General features: G+C 41.5%; 2 protein-coding genes across 4 annotated transcripts; one reads left to right on the top strand and one right to left on the bottom strand.

The window, feature by feature from the left end:
• The first annotated feature begins 511 nt into the window (after positions 1-511).
• nup54 (nucleoporin 54) lies at positions 512-7,789 on the top strand. 3 transcript variants are annotated; one of them, XM_076087985.1, is made up of 15 exons: positions 512-652; positions 955-1,065; positions 1,729-1,812; positions 1,962-2,126; positions 2,512-2,598; positions 3,196-3,354; positions 3,756-3,976; positions 4,079-4,266; positions 4,383-4,579; positions 4,686-4,740; positions 5,062-5,155; positions 5,713-5,820; positions 6,004-6,123; positions 6,479-6,589; positions 7,182-7,789. In XM_076087985.1, exons 1-15 carry the CDS (start codon positions 610-612, stop codon positions 7,308-7,310), a joined length of 1,872 nt encoding a protein of 623 aa, XP_075944100.1. In that variant the 5' UTR covers positions 512-609; the 3' UTR covers positions 7,311-7,789. The 3 variants fall into 3 exon arrangements, with proteins under 3 accessions (XP_075944100.1, XP_075944084.1, XP_075944091.1); XM_076087969.1 differs by lacking the exon at positions 1,962-2,126; XM_076087976.1 differs by lacking the exons at positions 512-652; positions 955-1,065; positions 1,729-1,812; positions 1,962-2,126; positions 2,512-2,598 and adding an exon at positions 2,605-2,754.
• Positions 7,790-9,242: 1,453 nt separating this feature from the next.
• ppef2b (protein phosphatase with EF-hand domain 2b) lies at positions 9,243-14,935 on the bottom strand. Its single transcript, XM_076088008.1, has 18 exons — positions 14,884-14,935; positions 14,762-14,779; positions 14,639-14,647; positions 14,397-14,524; positions 13,618-13,672; positions 13,312-13,487; positions 13,077-13,191; positions 12,898-12,944; positions 12,661-12,827; positions 12,433-12,469; positions 11,838-11,987; positions 11,385-11,732; positions 11,078-11,263; positions 10,731-10,873; positions 10,435-10,541; positions 10,188-10,351; positions 9,994-10,081; positions 9,243-9,427 (listed from the first exon to the last, which is right to left on the bottom strand). Exons 1-18 carry the CDS (start codon positions 14,933-14,935, stop codon positions 9,243-9,245), a joined length of 2,175 nt encoding a protein of 724 aa, XP_075944123.1.
• Positions 14,936-17,762: the final 2,827 nt, after the last annotated feature.

The following is a 17,762-nucleotide window of genomic DNA, read 5'->3' as shown; positions in this document are numbered from 1 at the left end:
TGGATGTGTGGATTTGTAATGTTTGAGGAAAGATTACACAGATGTCTCCAGTATTGCCATAAACTTACATTGTGTTTTTCCATACAAATAAAGCATTGGGGCTGTGTGGTTAGGCTCTGTTCTTGGTTTTAGAGTAAAGTTTAAATCGTATTGGCATTTGTGAGCTGGCATTGTTTAAAACAGGATAAAATTCAAAAAGATTGGAAAAACACTATCGAAAACTCCAGCAAAGCCCTAAATCAGGTTTTTGCAAATATTACAGAAATATGAAGAACAATTGGGTCCAGAGCACTTAAAGATATCTATTATTTTCCTGTTGCTTTTAACACTCATAAATTGCCTTTTTCATTAATAAATATTTAATAAATAATATATTATTAATATTATGGTGCTATTTAGCTTCCACCCTAACATGACCCACCATTGTAGCTGCTTTTACAACTTTTTGCATGAGCTCCTCTCAGTATTTTGTCTGACCTCCGCATAAGTAGCGATCTCTCCTGCAGACTCCAGGTGGCGGTAATGTGCCGTTATGTTCGATGACAACTGCCGAGCCCCACAAAGAAGACGAAGAAGAAGAATAACTGCCTGCACCTGAAAACAGTCAACATGGCGTTCAGTTTTGGCGGCGCCACGAGTAACCCAGCGGCAAGTAAGGACATTTTAATTTAGTTTTGGAGTATTTTAATGAGACTAGAAATATGCTGCTTATATATTGTGACACTAGCGTTACTGTACGTGTATCTTGTAGCTAACGCTGTAGCCTTTGGCTAACGTTAGCTGTTGTGGCTAACGAATAACGTGAACGGCACTCCTCAAAGTTAGCTAACTTATCTTTACAGTCCTTATTGACAATCATGATCTTGCAGCTTGTTAAAAATCCATTGTAGCTGTACGTTGACGTTGCTGTCAGGACACCCAACACTCACAAGCACTCTCTATGTTCATGTGAAGGCACGTCCGGGTTTTCTTTCGGTTCATTTGGTGCCAAACCCACAGCATCAACAGCAGCGTTTGGCTTTGGCCCCGCAGCCACCACCACCACCGCAGCACCCGGATTCGGCAGTAAGTCCAGAGACGTGATCCTCACTAAAAGGGGGACTCGTCACCTTTGACCCTCAGTGATCACAGCTGCTCCACTGTGTTGTTGGTCAGTGTTATAGCAACAACTCTTGTTTGCTCCGTTTGGGACTGGTTGGGGTTTGGGCTAAGTTTAGGCTCAAGTTAAGATCAAAATACACTCAAATTGATGGGGGAGCAAGCATTGCATACTATATTAATACAGGATCTACAGCAGTAATGATGTACGGGTAGTAATATGTGTACAGTTATTTTGCACAGTGTTGGCATCATCATGGTCATCATATAATGGGTTACAGCAGTGGAGTAGCAATGGAATACATTTATATTTGTCTACATAATTGGGCATCACTGTAAAGCTTAACCAACCTGTTTTTGTACTAAAACAATTGCATATTGATGTAAGCCAAATATTGTTAAAATCAGATGTGTGTAAGCTTTATGAAACCATTGTGTTGTGTTTTTATAGGACATTTGTACATAGTTTGTGCAAACTAGAGTAGGTTCTGTTGTTGACTTTTTTCAATTCATTAAAAAAAAGGTTTTGCAGATAATTTGTGACTATTTTTAGGTATCCTTTGTTGTTGTATCCAAATCTAGGTGCCAGTTTAACTGCCCGTCTATTTTGTGTCTGCTTTTTCGTTGTAGCTCTCGCAGCCCCTGGTTTTGGGGCCGCCACCGCTGCTGCTGCCGCACCAGCCACAGGATTTAGTTTTGGCTCCACCAACACTGGTAAGATATTTTATGGTCAAAACAGTCTTGTCTCTCTTACGGTACATTTTTTTTTACAAGTAATAAGCCCAAACAAGACCTGACCATTTGTCATTTAACTCCTCCGTGTCATTCTCTCCTTCTCGCTGCCTGCCTCCGATTGGCTGCAGGATTTGGGGGGCTGGGAGCTGGAAACACCACGGCTGGTGGGTTTAGTTTTGGGGGGTTTGGTTTAAATGCCAACCCAGCAGCAGTCAGCTTTAATGTGGGGTGCTTTGGTACAGCAACCACCATTGGCACTGTTTTCAATTTTGGTAATAGCCTGGCTAGCACAGGTAGATGACCTTTGTGATTGATTAATCAGTACAGTCTGTGTCTGTAAACACACATTTTCATCCATTTTCACATCTATGTGGTGCAGTGATGTTTCGTCTGACATGTTGCTTTTTCTCATTAAGTGTCATTGTTGTTCCATTTGCATGAGGAGACAAAATGTTGAATTATACACTCATCTCATTTGATTCCTGTAGAAATGTACATTTTCACCTTCTCTGTTGAGAGCGATGCTAGATGGAAATAAAATTCAGTGTTTCTTTTTATTACCGTAAAAGCTCGGTCATGATCTTTGTCTTTTGCAATTAGTCAGTGATTTCATTCTGTATTTCTTTCCTTTCTTTCACCTCCTTTATTTCATTTGGCATGATTTGCTTTATTTTTCAGGCACGTTTGGAGGCTTTGGGGCGACTACAACAACCGCCGCTGCACCAGGGTCCACGTTTAGCTTTGCTGCTCCCGCTAACACCGCAGGTCAGCAGCGTTGCTCTTATCCAGAATGATGAACTTTCCTTCTTTTTGGGCCATTTGTGTGTATGTGCAGGACATAAAATATGCATGCACACATTCGGGTTTTTTTAAAAGAGGACGTCCAGCAGTCTCGCCCAACTGAGGCAACAGTCATCAATGGTGGGTTTTATCAGCTGTACTTGCATTATTATAATTTAAAAAAAGTTTCATCATTTTGGTAAATTACAAAACAAATATCTTGATTCTTCTGTGATGCAAGTGCTTTTTTTTTTTTACGAACGTGTAAATACCATAAACACCGTTTAATGTGTCGATGCACCGCTGTTTGTTGCATTAAAAATTAAACTATAAACTTGGGTTGAGTCCTGCAGGAAGCCTGATGTAGATCAAGGTTAATCATTTAGTATCATAATGTTGACTAGGTAAACTGATATTAGTTTGTTTGGTTTCAGTTTTCTAAACGTTTTACTAAAGCTGTGCTGTTACACTGCCCACAAATAGCTGCCATTAGGTTGCACAGTCACTCTACACTTTACTTGGCATTCAGTAGCATTCATGTACATATTTTCTCCCTGTGTTGGCACAATCTTCTGTTTTTAGGAGGCCTGTTTGGTAGCACGCAGAACAAAGGTTTTGGGTTCTCCTCTGGGCTTGGCGCTGGGACCGCTGCTGGGGCAACAGGATTTGGAACTGGATTAGGAACATCTGGCCTCAGTGGGTTTGGAGGCTTTAATATCCAGCAAAATCAGCAGCAGCCAGGTAAGAGACCCCGTATTTCCAAATAACAGTTTTAGTGTTTCCATGTGAAGATTAGAAAATGATGTCCCAAACAAGGCAGAACATTAAAGCTGATATTTGTAATTTGTTTTTAAACCTCCACAACTACTCTATCGACTGTGCTGTACACCTCTTATCGCTGCAGAGGGCGACAACAAGCAGAACGTTTTCAGCTTTAACATCATCATCATCAGTCCAATAGTGTGCAGCTGAAGCAGAAATATAAGACCGTGCAGTTAGAGTGTATTACATTGGAAACATTGTTAATGACTTTCCTCATATTATGAAAGAACAGCCATTAGGTCCGTAGTTTTCCCTCAGAAACGTGGACATAAAGAGAAAGACAGTCTGACGTGTCGTCTTCCTCTCCTCACACCTTCTAGGAAGCTTGTTCGGCCAGCAGGCCCAGCAGCAGGCTCAGCCCAGCCAGCTTTACCAGCAGGTCACTGCTCTGTCAGCTCCCACCTTGTTAGGCGATGAGCGGGACTCTATTTTAGCCAGATGGAACCAGTTGCAGGCTTACTGGGGCACTGGGAAGGGCTACTACAGCAACAACCACCAACCTGTTGACTTCACCCAGGAGAACCCATTCTGCAGGTTCAAGGTAACGGTGGATAGTTCATTAGAGTGCTTAGATGTGCTTGTTGGGTTCCTTTTTTGAATTTGAATATCAAATGGTAATCCTTTGTGTTTTTTTGTTTCCTAGGCGGTGGGCTACAGCTGCGTCCCAGTGAGTAAGGACGAGGATGGTTTCGTGGTCTTGCTTTTTAATAGAAAGGAAGCCGATGTGCGAGCTCAGCAGCAGCAACTGGTGGAGACCCTCCACAAGGTCCTGGGAAGCAACCAGACTCTCACCGTCAACGTGGACGGTGTCAAAGCCCTGCCCAATGACCAGTGAGTCAGTCAGGACCGCTACACCCATGACTCCCCAATTACTTTCAGACACTAGAATAGGTATTAAATTGATTACAAACGAATGTGGGGACTCGTTCCCGTCTTCTGTCTCTCAGGACCGAGGTGGTCATTTACGTGGTGGAGCGTTCTCCTAATGGCACCTCCAAGCGGATCCCCGCCACCACACTGTTCAGTTATCTGGAGCAGGCCAACATCAAGGTCCAGCTCACGCAGATCGGAGTGGCCATGTCTGTCGCACGCACGGAGCTGTCGCCAGCTCAGCTCAAACAGCTGCTGCAAAACGCACCTGCAGGTAAACGAGCGCCTGCATGCATGTTTGTTTCATCCGCTCGCTGAACTCCACAGATGGTTTTGGTGTGTGATTTCTACTTCTGAGAGTGTTGTCTCTTCTCACTCAGGAGTGGACCCCATCATTTGGGAGCAGGCTAAGGTGGACAACCCGGACCCGGAGAAGTAAGTTGGTTCAGAAAACATCTGTCAGACTTTCCATAAAGGGTGGTCTAGGAATAATGTGGGGGGGAGATCAGTTAAAGAGACTTGTAGATCCTTGAGATTCTCCAGCCGTAGCCATGTTTCATAAGTGGAACATGATATATGTAGTGTTTAAGTTAAGTGTAACACCCTTTACCACATGACTCATAAAGATGGCTCTGCTGGGTTCCTGATCAATGCCCATTATGCCACAGCTTTTATTGGCTTTTTGTTGCCCACAACAAAAATCTACATTTTAACTTAATTTGTTAGAGTCATTAAAGTGTTTTACTTTTCCTCCAGGTTAATACCAGTGCCCATGGTGGGTTTTAAGGAGCTTCTTCGCAGGCTCCAAATCCAGGAGCAGATGACCAAACAGCACCAGACCAGAGTGGATGTAAGTGAAAACAGTCCTGGTTCTCTAAACGACATGGGCACCGTGCCTTCTGATTATCAACGAAGGAATTTTGAAACGGATTTTGTGGCGTCAAGGACGGAGTACACAGATGTCCTATTCATGCTAGCCGCCAACAGGTTGTTTACAGCTGAAATTACTATTACAAATACAGCTGCGAGTGTCGATGTCAGGATTTAGGGATGTTTTTCAAATCAATTTGGTTTGTATATGAGACATATGTGTAGTTTACTCTTCAAATGTGCAGTCTAAGCATTTTCCTCTGTGGTTTATATTTGAGGATATTAATACCCTTCTAAGTTGGGTCTATCAAAAGCATTTGGCTAATATTACCATAAAATGCAACACCAAAAGTTTGTGAAATGATACATCAATTGTTTTATCTGATGTTGTTGAGCAAAACTTTTCAAGGAAGGGCAACAGGCCAGGGATTATTTTCAGCTTGATAGCTCTAAAAATATAACTTGAAATCAGAGGAGAAATAATATGTTTCCCTCCCTCCTCTTCTCACTCGCGTACACACACTTGTTGATTTGCAGATTATATCCGGTGACATCAGTGAACTCCAGAAGAACCAGGCGACCACAGTGGCCAAGATAGCCCAGTACAAGAGGAAGCTGATGGATCTCTCCCACAGGGTGCTGCAGGTAGCTGTCTTTGTTCGGTGATATTGTGTTGTGGGTGGAAGTGGCCTGCGATGAACACCATCGCCACATTTCGTAGAGGTTTGAATGAATGCCCTGGCACCGTCTGCGTCTTTTCCTGCTTTATCGTTTATGCCCCAGTGTTTCTCACATTTATCTCCTCCTACGTCCCTGTTTTCCTGCCAGGTGCTAATCAAACAGGAAATTCAGAGGAAAAGTGGCTATGCTATCCAAGTGGATGAGGAGCACCTCAGGGTGCAGCTGGACACCATTCACTCTGAACTCAATGCACCCACACAGTTCAAGGCAAGTGTGTCTAAATTGTAGCAGTCATGAATACAATGACTGCTCATTCTTTCATTCATATATCTTAATAGACTTGACATCAGGGTTACAAGGACTTTTTAAATTCCTTGTTGTGTTTCTCTCAGACCAGTTGGTAGTTTACTAATGGGTTTTTCAGTATTTATGGTATTATAGTTATTACTTAGGCTATTACCTATCTGGTGACATTGCACTCTTTGTTAAGTTAACAACCTGGTTTTTTTAAATTATCTGAATTTCTGACTCGATAACGTGAGCTGCCTAGAGATTACCGCCCCCAACCACCAGCTGAGACAAAGTTTCTATTTTACGGTATTTGTATCGTCTTTTCTTCCAGGGTCGTCTGAATGAATTAATGTCCCAAATCCGGATGCAGAATCACTTTGGAGCTGTAAGATCTGAAGAGCGCTACAGTGTTGATGCAGACATCCTCAGGGAAATCAAACAAGTGAGTCGGCACATTCACACAATGCCCTCTTATTGTAACATCTGTGTAACTCTTGTGCCAGACCTCTGAATGCAAACCAGTCATTCCCACAGACGGACATTCTGTTAGGGTCGCCAAATTATTTTTACAGAATTTCTTCCATTGTCTTTAATATCAGCAGTACACCTTTGAGCCACTCGAGGGAGACTATGAATGTTTGTATTGTTCTGATAAGTGTAGCCAACTTAAAACATTGAATCTGATATGAAAGTCTATCCTACATTCTGTTGGTTTTACTGATGAGAGGACAAAAAATGGTTTGAATGCATTTATGCGCTCCCATTTATGAACATGTTTATATGTTTACAATAACACATGGTTTACCTATTCAAGACGATATGAAGTGATGTGTAAATGCAAAAAATTGCTCTTCTCCCAATTCATAGATAACGCCTGTTGTAAATTAGTTCGCAATGGTTTTGACATTTTTAGAAAGTGTGGCTCCCAGAAAAGAAGTTTGGGAATGACCGCTCGAGACCACGACAAGTCTGTGAAAACATTTGTAAAGATTTTGTGCAATAACTGAAACACTCTCCTTATCTGCCGCTTTCAGCACTTGAAACAGCAGCAGGACGGTTTAAGTCATTTGATCAGCGTCATCAAAGATGACTTGGAAGACATCAAACTCATAGAGCACGGGCTGAGTGACAGTGGACACATGAGAGGAGGCCTCCTGAGCTGAGTCCACCCCACCAACACACACACACACACACACATGTTATGCTCTGACTCACAATTATCAATCCTCTGAAAAGTGAGCTGCCCATCACCTTCTCCTTTATGTCATGGTGTTGGATTCATCTTGAAGTAGTCTTTGCCTTTAGGTTTGATCGAAGGAGGGTGTCTGAATTTCTCTTGGTCACCATTCTGCCATTTCGATCAGGACCTTTGCCCCACTACCAACAAAATAAAGACTGCTTAATCTGTGCTTTCCGGACTGACACAAAGAGCTTAATGGAAAGACTCAACATCGTCTAATAATAGCTGGCTTCCCCTCTGTTAAAGCAGATTATGGAAATGAGACTATGATTGTGGCTGGCATGTAAGCAAACCATAGGGTTGAGTGTGTGCTGTGTTTGAATACATTGTAAATACATCTTTGTATTTCTTTTTTTATGCTGTTGTCAGAATGTTAATAAATTTCATTTAAATTGAAAACAAGTTGACTATATTACTTTCCTTGCAATCATACTGTAACAGTAGTCGCATTTTTTTTTTTTTTTTTCTGTCTGAACAATGCAACTTTTGTTGCCCGTCTATCTCCATTGTTTTGGTACTCTCACTCACGTCACCGGTGTTTACCTTCAGACGAGCCTTTTCCAACATCTCATCAAAGTAGGGCTTGAGTTGATAGGATTCATGTCCTGGATTCGGACTGATTGGCAGTCGAACGGATTAAGCAGCTTCCAAAAAGATTATGTCCCCTCGTGCAGTAGAGTCACCGATATCCCAAAGGTCTGAATTACTCAAAGTTTTTCAGAGCACAGGTAAAAGAAAAGGACGCTGCCAGGCAAAACGTAGGCAGATGAAATTATGTTGTATTCAAAGAAGCAAATACTGATGTAGACCACAAAATTAAAAATATCTCCAGTAATGGTAAAATACCTTATCATACCTCTTTACTTATTTTTCTATGGGAGCATTCTACAGTGCTGAGAAGCAGAAATCACTAATGGTTGAAAAAATGCTGAAAACTTTTCAGAATTAGTAGCTTTTGCTTGAACTTTTTTTTTTTTTTTGCTAGTGTTTTTAAACTCCTACATACACTTTGATGCAGGAGTTTTGGCTTTTACAGACTATTGAACGCACCACCATCCCTAATATTTTGACGACATTTCGTTGCATCACTACAATGACAATAAAAACCTCTTTATCTCTTATCTTTACTTCATTTTTTTTTTTTTTTTAGATGGTGCTGCATTTTCATTGATCAAATTCAGCCAAGCTCCATGATCTCTAGAATCTACAGAATCCCCGTGGATCAGTATATCCAAGTCCATAGTCCTGTCTTCACTCGCAGCATTTCGTACTAACTCTAGAGGTTTCTTTGTCTCAGTATAACACACTTTTCACTCTCTCTCCTAATGGCTAATGTAGCCTCAAGTGGAGCTGAGGTCTGGTTAGCTCTCTTTCTAACTCCACACCTCCAGATTTCTTTAATTTTCTAACTATTCTCCAGCCCCAACCAACACTGACTCAAGTTCCTTCTGGAGCTACAAAAGGTTTCATACAACTTACTTCTCCCCAAGATCTGTAAAACAGACGTTCATGTGTAAAACCAGCGGGGTTCCTTTAACTTCTTTAGGCCAAATATTGTCAACAATGCACTCAACATGAAAGGCAAAGACAACTTCATATGTGTTTGTTTGTTTATGCATACAGGTTGATCATTAAGTTATACATAGAAATCCTTAAGAAACATCATCTTAAATAAAGTTACATTTTAAAAGGTTAATGTAAGAGGTAGAAGAGATCTAGCTTGATCTGCACAGGTCAAATGGATGAGATACTACTCAACTCTTTTTCCCCACAGACATGTATTCAGGTGAACAAGTCTAGCCCAAACTGCTGTGGGTGTTCTCTATGCAGCAGGTACAGCTCTTAGTCCAGGCTCTCAGGTATGTGCAGAGATGTCCACCAGCCGGAAAGCCTCCATGAACTCGTTGATGTCGATGCTCCCGTCCTTGTTGAAGTCGATGCTCTGGGCCAGGTCTGCGATGGCCTCGTCGCTGATCTCTGTCTTAAGATGAGAGCTCAGCAGTTTCCAGGTCTGACGGAACTCCTCGAAAGAGATCAAACCTAGAAAGAAGCGGAGGAGGGAGGATGTTGTACACTTCCTAAATTTGTAGCATAGAAAATCTGTATTGTCTGCGTGCCATGCAGTTTGTTGAGTCACTTTCAGGTGAAAGATGTTTTTATTGCAGAATATGTTTTAACATTTACCATAACAACAAATGGGTGTATTACATATATTCCCACTTTTGTTGTAGATATTTGAGAGAAGCGTCTCAGGCTTTCCAACGGAAAGTGACAAGTCTACAGCCATGCTAGAGGCTCCCTGAGGCTGTGGTGATTTAAGTTTACGTCAATATGCTCACATGTTTACCACGTTCGCCTTTTTAGTTTGACATGTTCATGTCAATCCGTTGAGTAGATGTGGAAAGAATTCACTGACTAAACTTTGGCCCGCTGGTCAAGGGATGACCAGAGTCAGTAGGGTTTCATCCTCTGGGGAACACGAATGTCTGCACAAAATGTCATTGCAACCCATTATAGTTGAGATGTTTCAGTCAACAGCATGACTAAACAGGAGAGGAAATACATTGATGTAGTGTCTGGAATCCAGGTGAAAGCTTCCTACTGACCTGAGTTATCTGTGTCTATGATTCGGAAGATGGTTTCCAGGTTGGCGTGGTTTTTGTACATAGTCTCCAGGATGCTGTCATCTGAGATCTGAAAGGGACAAATCAATCAAGATTTTGTGACTCGTGTGTGTGTGTCAGAGATGGAAAAACAGGGTGAGAAAATGGACATTAGACACTGGTCTTACAAGGCTGACCTCCAGTTTGGGCTCAGTGATGGAGAGCTCCCTTATCCACAGCTGGTAGTCCACCATGCCACACTGGGTGCTGCTGACAAGCTGAGGGCGCAACACCCTCCAGGGCAGACCCAGATTTAGTACTCTCTCTGTGGCGCTGGCCCAGTGCCTTAGAGAGATCATCCCTGAGACACAGACAGAAATATACAGTCTGATACACTGACACAATACGCTTTTTGTTATAACATTCATCACTGCTGCTCAGTACCTTTGTTGTTAGGATCAAACTCCTGGAAGGCACTAATGAGATCGGACTTGTGTACAAACAGTTGTTCCCTCAGAGCTCGCAGAGCTGATCTCTCTGTCCACCCGACACTGACGAAGAACAGGTAGAGAAAAGTATTTTTTACTTCTGCTCTATAAATCTTTGAATCACTGGGAAATGTACTGATCATAATTTGTCTGTTTAACCACATTCTGCCATGTAAATCTGTTTAAATGTTATTGGGATGTTCGTTTTGTGTTTTGTGTTATTTTAAATTCTGTGCAGGCTCGTATTTGTACCTTTGTCTCAGGGTGAGCTCTCTGCATGTCCTGCTGGCCTGATACTGAATGAAGTGGGGAACCAGATCGGGTCCCATTCTGATGTAGGCTCCTCTGTTGCTGCCCACCTCGTAGTAGTTAGACGCTGAGAATATAGTCAGCACCTGAATGCAACAAGTTTGCTCAGACTCATTGATTACTAATTGCTGTCTGATTAAATCCTTAAATGAAACACCTACTTCTGTTCAGTCATTTTGCAAATTGTTTGCTCTATTTCTTTCCTGTTTTTCATCTCCTGTCATAAGCTAAAGGTGTCCAGAGTCCGTATTCCAACTTAAACTCTACGTCATGTGCAACTTTGTGCTCACCCTGCGGTTATGGCAGAACTCATAGCCGTCCTGTTTGCACTCATGTGAGCGGATGAGGAGTTGGAGGTTGTGTCTTCCCAGCACTTCCTCAGTGACGTCTGGCCCCCAGTAGCAGCCTCCGCCTCGCACCTCATTGGGAATGCAGCCATTTTGGGGCATCGGGTCACTCCACAACACATCCACTATCTGGGTGGCCCAATCAATCACAGTGAAATAGTTAGCGAAGTCAGGAAACATGAAAACGTGTGCATTATGGGGCATTTCTGCATGTACATACTCAATGTTCAACATCCTTCCTGTCACCTACTTGTGTCCACTCGTCCACATCTGTCTCTGTTGTTTCTCCAGACTCCGGGTCTACGTCAGACTTCTTCGGTTCTCCGTAGGACTGGTCGAACCCAGCCAGCCTGCGCCTCTTTTTCAGCTCCTCTTCCACCGACCAGTTGAGTTGACTGCTCACGGGCACGTTGTGGAGCGAACGGCGTGGGAGTTCGTGCCTGTGAGCCATCGCAGAGCCGTGGTAAGTCAGAGAACACACCCGACGCCGGCCTTCCACTGGTCCACCGGCCTCCCCGTTCCTGTTGTTCATTGTCTGAGTCTTACTCACATTGACTGCTTGATGGGTCGCCTTAGGAGGCCTGAGAGCCGACACATACTGAGCACATAAGATAAAATACACTTAATATGATGATCATGATGATATTTCTGGATTTGCAGGCCCAAATACACAGATTTTATTGATGCTGAATGCCTCTCTTACTTTGTGTCTGTCCATTCTGGCTATCACGTTGAGGTCTGTTGTTTCAGAGATCCCACCATGCACAATCAGCACCTTGTTATCAATCACTGTGGCCAGAGGCAGCCAGCTGAAAATCTTCTGGAGGAGCTTTAGGATTGTCTTGCCATGCACCTGCAGACCAAGTCAAGTTTATGGTGACTATACAGTTGGCTTGTTTTATCCATTTGGGCAATTTTCAGCCATGACACGGTCGGTCCAGACTAAAATATCTCAACAACTATTGGATGGACTGCCATGGGAATTGTAGAGACATTCATGTTCCCCAGATGATGAATCCTACTGACTCTGGTGATCCCCTAACTTTTTTAGTACCACCATGAGGTTCACATCAGTGATTTTTGACTTGCCTACCCTGCCTATGGCACTCAGACTAAAGCCCATTTGTATTTCCTTTTTTAAGTAATATTTTAAATGCAGAACTTGTAATGGAGTATTTTATATATTGAGCTACTTTTTCTTAAGTAAAGGATTGGAATACTTCTTCCATCACTGAGTTAAAATTTGGCTGAGAGCACTATATTAATTAGGTTAAAGCAAAATACACAAGAGAACCCACCCTATATTTTCCCAAAACTTCTTTAGTGAAACCATATCTGGAAAAAACACACACAAGGAACAAATAGATTAGTGTACACATCAGCTGTAGGTTAAATATAAGCGGAATACCAGTTGCATAAAGCCATATACAGTATGAGCATATTGTGATTAACTGCAAAAACATAAATACTAAGGAAACAGGTAGCACAAGCCACTAATTTGAGTTTAAGAAGACTGACTAGCTTACCTCAGGTTAACAATGTGGTCCTCGTGGTTTCCTCTGTTTAGATGGACATCATTGGGATAGACCAGCAGGAACCCAAACAGGATGAGCAGGATTTCAATGGAGTTTTTACCGCGATCCACAAAGTCTCCATTGAAGACATACGGCTTCTCGGAGGACGGCAAACCATTCTGGACGGAAGAAGTTGTTAAATAAAATGAACATACCTGTCTGACAATATGATTTTCATGTTTTGAATACCTTATAGAATATTAACAGCAGGTCCTCAAGGTGCCCATGTAAATCTCCTGTGAAAAAGGATACATAATGTATTAATATTGTGTGCGAGTGCTCCCTGAATGTTTCAAAGGCAATAAAGAAGAACGTGAGACGAAAAAATCGGAGCAAAATGCGTCCAGGAAAGGCCTGCTGTTGCGTACCACATATGGTTATCTGCTTGGTGTGGCAGGAAGAGATGTAGTTGATGTTTGGAAGAATTTTTAGAAGTCTCCAAGTTTCTCCAAGAAGCTGCAGAACATATCGAGCATGAAGCTGCTACTGGGGAAAAAAACAAGTATGAATCCACTGACCGCTGAGGAAAAAGGACATCATTAGGTACTTCTGTTTGCTTTTGAGTATCTGCCTTAAGTGAACTTTATGTGCCTGTGTACTTACTTGTTTGTGCTTGAAGGCCTCCACCAGCTTTGACACCCCACAGAAGGTCAGGGGGAAGATCAGATGGGGGCCGATGTAGCTATCGCTTACTTCAATGCTCTTGTAGCAAAAATATCTCTCCCACTCTGTGTCTCGACAGATTTCATTTTTACGAAAGATGTGCGATATTAGGTTTCCTATGTTGGAGGAAGAGATGGAAAGTGTGGGACGTGGATCAGTGTGGTAAAAGAAAGTACGTTTTTTCAGCAGAGAGTAGGCCGGTTGAGCTCAGCTTAGCTCACTGTCAGTAGTAAGAGTCGGTCTTACTTTCACTGCTGGCTGGGGTGAAGTGGTCCATCAAGAAGCCAAAAAAATTGTAGAGCTGCAGGAAGGATAAATAGAATTTGAAAATGAGTAAAGTGTCAAAGAAAAGATGAATGACTGTGAATATGCCAGTAGCTCTCTGCTTTGATGTTCACTATAATTTTCTGAAGTTTTAGGAAGTCATTTTCTCATAAGCTTTAAACACAAAGTACAGCTGAGGGTGATTAGAATGTGATTAGTTTTGCTGATATTTGGTCATAAACCAAAGTATTGGACAAACGGAAATTTTTACCCAATGATGGTGCTGGATGAGAAGTTAAGGGAACACCAAATGTATTCATCCTCTGGGTACCATGAATGTCTGTTTCAAACATCACAGCATCCATATCGTAGTGAATGAGAGATTTTTATGAAATCCAAAAATATCAACCGAGTGTATGTGTATATATAGATATATATATATAGATATATAGGAAAAGTCACAGGATTGCCATTGTGATTAAGATTCATACCATAGAGACCATGAATATCTGAAACAAATTTCATGGCAATCCATCTGGTACCTATATTTCACTCTGAACCAAAAATGTCAGCCTCATGGTAGCGCTAGAGGGAAAATCAGGGGATTACCAAAGTCAGTAGGCTTCATCCTCTGGGGACCGTGAATATCTGTTCTAAACTTCATGGCAATACCTCCAACAGTTGTTGAGATATTTCTCACTGACCGACAGACTGACATTGCCAATCGTTGTGTCCCTGTATTCAAAACTGTGCAAGCTCACCTTGATCTGGTCTTGCTCTCCTGCATATTCAATAGACTGAAAGATATTCCACGTGCACCTGCGTCTCATCTCCAGCCGGGCAACATACTGACGGTACCAGCGCTGGATCAACAGAGCTGCTCTGATTGCTTAAGGTTAAGAGAGGAGAAGGAGGCACTTGGCCATAACCATGATGAGGTAACCTTTCTCTTTTACTACCAATACATTCATTCACTATGTCAGAGCTGGACTGGATGACTCACCGGTGGCAGCTTCACCGAGTGCATAGAAATTAAGGAGAGAAAGTTAGCAAACGCTGCTAATTGAGACTTTTTGAACAGATACCGTGAAGTATAAAGACGTGTTGGAATAAAACAAATATTTACCCGGAACTGAGATGGCCACTAAAAATTGAAAAAGAGCAATGACACTGACATTAAATGAATGCAGTACGAAGGAACATCTCGTTGAAAAACATGAACAAGAATGATTCAGATGAAGGCCACACCTCTGTCACATTTCTTCAGCTGTAGTTCAGATTTTCCCATAACACATCCCATGACCCTTTGCTTGTTTTCACTGTCAAGACAGAAATACTTTCATGAGTGAGTCTGAGATATCTGACCTTGTGTTTGACAACCTGGGAATAATGCAATAAAATACCAGTATAACACATTTTCTATTATTTCAAATATTTATATATTTATACATTTTTGTTAAAATATCAACAGCATAAACAAATTAAATAATTTGGAGAAATAATTCTCATTACCTATAATTACTGGATGTTTTACAACACAATTGCGAACATATGGATAGAATACCCACTTCAGCATTTAATGTCTAAAGGGCCTATTAAAAGTAGGTGTTAGCAAACCTATTGAAAAACAAAACAATCAACAGCCAAACAAAAATAAAGAACTGGATATGCCCAAAGGAACCTTACCTGGCCTTGTTCCCTTTATTTCATCACTTCCCCTCACTTCTTCTGCGCCTTTAAGGAAAACGTGTACTTTCTTTCTACAAACTGGCCAGCCACGCTGTTACAATTTGGAGAAAAAGCAGAAATGAAGCATGCGTTATAACTTCGACTTTTCCATTTCCCGGGCACAGCAGCACAGGTCCCCGTGGCTGTAATGCTGTAATTGGATGTCGCCTCTGTACAGCTACACACTCTCATCCATCACAAACATACACTGAACAAAGGCTTGTGAGCATCAGAGCCAAGTGAGTAGGACAAGCCCAGTGATCACTTAAACAAAACAAGATGCAAGCGGATTAGGATTAAACCTTACTACGGCTGGCATCTACGCTGAATAGACGGATGAAGGCTCTGATAAAGGGCAGCATCGGTTTTGAAAGGAGGTTGTGTTGGCCTCGGCTCAAGACCTGTGTCATCGTTGTGACTCATATGACAACAATATCGTCATTATTATTTCCATTAACGGTTAATTGACCACTGGCTAGTCTGGACCTGTCTATTCTCTGTAAACAAAGACGTATTTCTTAATCAACTAACATGATAACTAAGAAATTATATTATTACAGAAATACAGATAGGGGACATATATATGGAAACATCATAAGCCATCTACTGCATGAACATTTCATCCTAGTTTTGGAAGATTGGGATCTTCTGATAATGTATAAATTGATTTTCACCAACACCCACATATTTGTGTTGCTTCACAGCAACAATTTGCCATATGGGTATAAAACACCAAGACAAATCTGATATTTGCAGAACAAGTATTAGGTGAAGCCAAACAGTATATGCATTAAAAAGGTTGTACACAGAACATAAATATTGTTATGTAATAACTCAGGATTTTTGCAGCCGATGGCAGCTGTGGACGCAGGCGTTATGTTTTCCGGTTTCGGGTTGTAGCTGCACAGCTACGCAGCGAGCTAAATACATTTCCAACTAAGGTGGAAGAATGCGAATTGCCTTTGGAGATTTTACTGGAAACTTTGAAAACAGTATTGGACAACAAATTAAACATTAGCTATTACAAATCAGAAAATTATTACACTCCAGAGTTAGGCCGAAGCTGTTGTAAAATGAACCTTGGATTGCATTACAATGTTTCAGTATGTCTTCTATTTATGTGCAGTCATACATTTTGAAATATATCTCTATCGTAATATTTCCCACAAGTGAATTTCTGTTTTTCTTCTCTGTCTCGCTACATTAAATCCTGCTACATTTAAAAAATAGAAAAGGTCTTTTGTGTGTTGAAACATCTTTCAGGAATTTCCTTTGAGTTGTATGCTTGTGGAACATCTGCATCTTGCATCCTCCACAGTCCTTCGTCTGTTTATAAAAGGCTCCTTGTGATTCCGGCCAGGAGCAGCTGTCAATGGTGTGATTCCCAGCGGCACAACAACAAGGAAGCGGCGGTGGGAGACGTCTGATACTCAAGGACTCTGCTCATTCATGCATGGTTATAGGATGTTAAGAGCTGCAGTATCCCACAGTGACCTCAGGTGCGCGTGTGTGTGTGTGTGTGTGTGTGTGTGTGTGTATGTGTGTGTGTGTGTGTGTGTGTGTGTGTGTGTGTGTGTGTGAGTGAGTGTGTGTACATACATACATATTTAGTGCAAGTAAAGATATAAGAGAAATATAAAAATAACGTTCATAACATTTAAGAAAAAAAAGGGGTTGTGGTGAAAAGTTTGTATTCTACATGCACTGAAGATACAAGTGCACATAAGCAAATAGATTTCTTTGTGAAATTACAGTTCTGTAGGTAACCACCTTCATATACAGTATACTCAAACACAACTATCTACCTGTGTATATTCTCACATACACCCATAGATAATGTACACACCATTTTTATCTGAGGTCAATGTCCAACTTCTCTCAGTGTTTAAAACTATTTATGTGTTTTTCAATAGTTTTTGGACAACAATGGAGGTCTTTGGTACAGAGGAAAAGGAAATACCAGCTAATGCTTGTTAGCAGAATTATTTAATTCTTGGTTTTGGTCTTTTGCTGGGATTTGTTTGGCTAGATGGGTATTTGTTTGTGCATGTTTTAACAACAGTACTGACATTCTGCTGCCTCATGGTTTGCCATGTATGAACATTTTCCAGCACTGAGAAGTTGAGACCTGAGAATAATTTAAGACCTGAGATCTTCACTGTGTTGTTGAGGCCTGTAGAACATATTTGTGTTATGATGCCCTGATAGATTGTTACCAAGTAGTGCTTTAGGGTTAAGAAGATTTCCATGAAGACAGAAGAGGTCATAACAAGTCATATCTGACACCGTTTCCACTTTATTTCTCTCCATTAAAGTTATCCCTTCGAACAAATAATGCAACACTATCAGTTCTTGATAGGTATTGGCCGATTAATCGTTGTGCAAACTATCGTTATAAT

This window comes from Anarhichas minor, unplaced genomic scaffold (genome assembly GCF_050575085.1).
Source record: "Anarhichas minor isolate MPS153535 unplaced genomic scaffold, ASM5057508v1 ptg000002l, whole genome shotgun sequence".
In the NCBI taxonomy this organism is placed as follows: Eukaryota; Metazoa; Chordata; class Actinopteri; order Perciformes; family Anarhichadidae; genus Anarhichas; species Anarhichas minor.
This window is presented reverse-complemented; position numbering and strand designations above follow the sequence as displayed.